Genomic DNA, 3,192 nt, shown 5'->3' with positions numbered 1-3,192 from the left:
TTGAACTTCAAGATTTTGACTCCCGTTTTAATCTTGAACTTCAAGATTTTGACTCCTCGTTATAATCTTAAACTTCAAGATTTTGACTCCCGTGATAATCTTGAACTTCAAGATTTTGACTACTGTTATAATCTTGAACTTCAAGATTTTGACTACTGTGATAATCTTGAACTTCAAGATTTTGACTCCCGTGATAATCTTGAACTTCAAGATTTTGACTCCTGTTATAATCTTGAACTTCAAGATTTTGACTACTGTGATAAACTTGAACTTCAAGATTTTGTCTGCCGTGATAATCTTGAACTTCAAGATTTTGACTTACCGGCATCGGAAGGCACGTTAATCTTGAAGACACGTTAATCTTGTTCGTCACCTCCCTGGCAGCACGAATAAAGCCTCAGTCCATAAATGTTTACCTGGCCGGTGTTCGCTCTCTTCATGTTTCCAATGGTCACGAAAACCCTCTGACTCCTGGACTCCGACTAAAGCAAACTTTGCGCGGTATTGAACGGAATCATTTCGCTCCACCACAACGGAAAATGCCAATCACCTTTGATCTTCTCTGCAAAATTCATCCCTTCGTGAACTTCCGCTCTAACGACGATATTGTCTACTGGGCGGCAGTAACCTGCGGCCACTTCTTGTTATTACGCGCCGGAGAGTTTACGTTACGCAACAAGGAGTGCTTCGACCCCTCACGCAATCTCACACTCGGTGACGTCACTTCCCAACAGTCTCCGGACGGTCAGCACTACTGGATGGTGCACATAAAACAGTCGAAAACTGACCAACGACGCCAGGGAGTGACCCTTTATATGTCCCACACAAACCACACAGTCTGCCCAGCCTGCGCGATGAAATCTAACCTTGCTCTTCAACGGAGTCGCCCTAATATGTCCGAGGATTCGCCGCTCTTCTTGTTAGAGAATAATCAAGCCCTTACCAGGCAACAGCTAGTAACATTCGTGTCCCCCTTGCTGCGACTCATTGGCGTGGATCCTACAGCTTATAGCGGACACAGCTTCCGGATCGGTGGTGCCACATCTGCTTCGTTGGCTGGTCTTGCTGACTACGAGATTCAAATGTTAGGTCGCTGGAAATCAGACTGTTACAAAACTTATGTTCGTTCCCCGCTAAATGTTCTACTCCAGTTCCCTCAGCGAATAGCAAAGACTGCGTCGATAACTTATCAATATGCTAATCCTTACTATCAGAACACTCAAGATTCCTAGTGGACTATTTTTATTTCTCTCGGACAGCTAGTTTTTCTTTTTTTATCTTTTCTTTTATTTTCTCTCCTTTACTTTTTTTTTTTCTTACTGCAAACTTTACCATTTGGGCATTAATTTGGGCAGTTTTATTTGTCCCAAATGGAAAATATATGTAGCTGCCCATCGATGGCCCACACACTTACGATTGTTGTCTTTATTGCGTGATTAAGTGGTATTAATAGTTAATACAAGTTAATGGTGAGCTTGTAACGTATAGCTAGGAATCGCATTTCATTGTTGTAATCTCGTCAGTCGTGTGTCGTATCGATCGGTTCGTTCGCTCCCCGAATTGTTGTATTTTCCCATCCCTTCCCTCCCTTGGCAGTTTTATTTGTCCCAAATGGAAAATATATGTAGCTGCCCATCGATGGCCCACATACTTACGATTGTTGTCTTTATTGCGTGATTAATCTTGAACTTCAAGATTTTGACTCCCGTTATAATCTTGAACTTCAAGATTTTGACTCCCGTTTTAATCTTGAACTTCAAGATTTTGACTCCTGTTATAATCTTGAACTTCAAGATTTTGACTCCCGTTTTAATCTTGAACTTCAAGATTTTAACTCCCGTTATAATCTTGAACTTCAAGATTTTGACTCCCGTGATAATCTTGAACTTCAAGATTTTGACTCCCGTTTTAATCTTGAACTTCAAGATTTGGACTCCTCTGATAATCTTGAACTTCAAGATTTTCACTCCCGTTTTAATCTTGAACTTCAAGATTTGGACTCCCGTGATAATCTTGAACTTCAAGATTTTGACTCCCGTGATAATCTTGAACTTCAAGATTTTGACTACTGTGATAATCTTGAACTTCAAGATTTTGACTCCCGTGATAATCTTGAACTTCAAGATTTTGACTCCCGTTTTAATCTTGAACTTCAACATTTGGACTCCCGTGATAATCTTGAACTTCAAGATTTTGACTCCCGTGATAATCTTGAACTTCAAGATTTTGACTACGTGATAATCTTGAACTTCAAGATTTTGACTCCCGTGATAATCTTGAACTTCAAGATTTTGACTACCGTGATAATCTTGAACTTCAAGATTTTAACTCCCGTTATAATCTTGAACTTCAAGATTTTGACTCCCGTGATAATCTTGAACTTCAAGATTTTGACTCCCGTGATAATCTTGAACTTCAAGATTTTGACTTCGTGATAATCTTGAACTTCAAGATTTTGACTCCCGTGATAATCTTGAACTTCAAGATTTTGACTCCCTGTGATAATCTTGAACTTCAAGATTTTGACTCCCGTGATAATCTTGAACTTCAAGATTTTGACCCCCGTGATAATCTTGAACTTCAAGATTTTGACCCCTGTGATAATCTTGAACTTCAAGATTTTGACTCCCGTGATAATCTTGAACTTCAAGATTTTGACTCCCGTTTTAATCTTGAACTTCAAGATTTGGACTCCCGTTATAATCTTGAACTTCAAGATTTTGACTCCCGTTTTAATCTTGAACTTCAAGATTTTGACTCCTGTTATAATCTTGAACTTCAAGATTTTGACTCCCGTGATAATCTTGAACTTCAAGATTTTGACTCCCGTTTTAATCTTGAACTTCAAGATTTGGACTCCCGTGATAATTTTGAACTTCAAGATTTTCACTCCCGTGTTAATCTTGAACTTCAAGATTTGGACTCCCGTGATAATCTTGAACTTCAAGATTTTGACTCCCGTGATAATCTTGAACTTCAAGATTTTGACTACTGTGATAATCTTGAACTTCAAGATTTTGACTCCCGTGATATCTTGAACTTCAAGATTTTGACTCCCGTTTTACTCTTGAACTTCAAGATTTGGACTCCCGTGATATCTTGAACTTCAAGATTTTGACTCCCGTGATAATCTTGAACTTCAAGATTTTGACTACTGTGATAATCTTGAACTTCAAGATTTTGACTCCCGTG

The 3,192-nt window shown here is 39.0% G+C and overlaps 1 protein-coding gene across 1 annotated transcript; it reads left to right on the top strand.

Annotated features, from left to right (window-relative positions):
• Positions 1-539: 539 nt before the first annotated feature.
• On the top strand, positions 540-1,232 carry LOC144639992 (uncharacterized). The gene has a single exon (XM_078499244.1). The coding sequence runs from the start codon at positions 540-542 to the stop codon at positions 1,230-1,232; it is 693 nt and encodes a 230-aa protein (XP_078355370.1).
• Positions 1,233-3,192: the final 1,960 nt, after the last annotated feature.

This window comes from Oculina patagonica, unplaced genomic scaffold (genome assembly GCF_052425735.1).
Source record: "Oculina patagonica isolate OP01 unplaced genomic scaffold, crgOcupat unplaced1610, whole genome shotgun sequence".
In the NCBI taxonomy this organism is placed as follows: Eukaryota; Metazoa; Cnidaria; class Anthozoa; order Scleractinia; family Oculinidae; genus Oculina; species Oculina patagonica.
The sequence above is the reverse complement of the archived record's forward strand: the minus strand, read 5'-3'. Positions and strand labels throughout refer to the sequence as shown.

What these genes read in the sequence shown, in the direction of transcription:
- LOC144639992 (XM_078499244.1), top strand. Translation starts at nt 540, where the DNA reads ATGCCAATCACCTTTGATCTTCTCTGCAAAATTCATCCCTTCGTGAAC.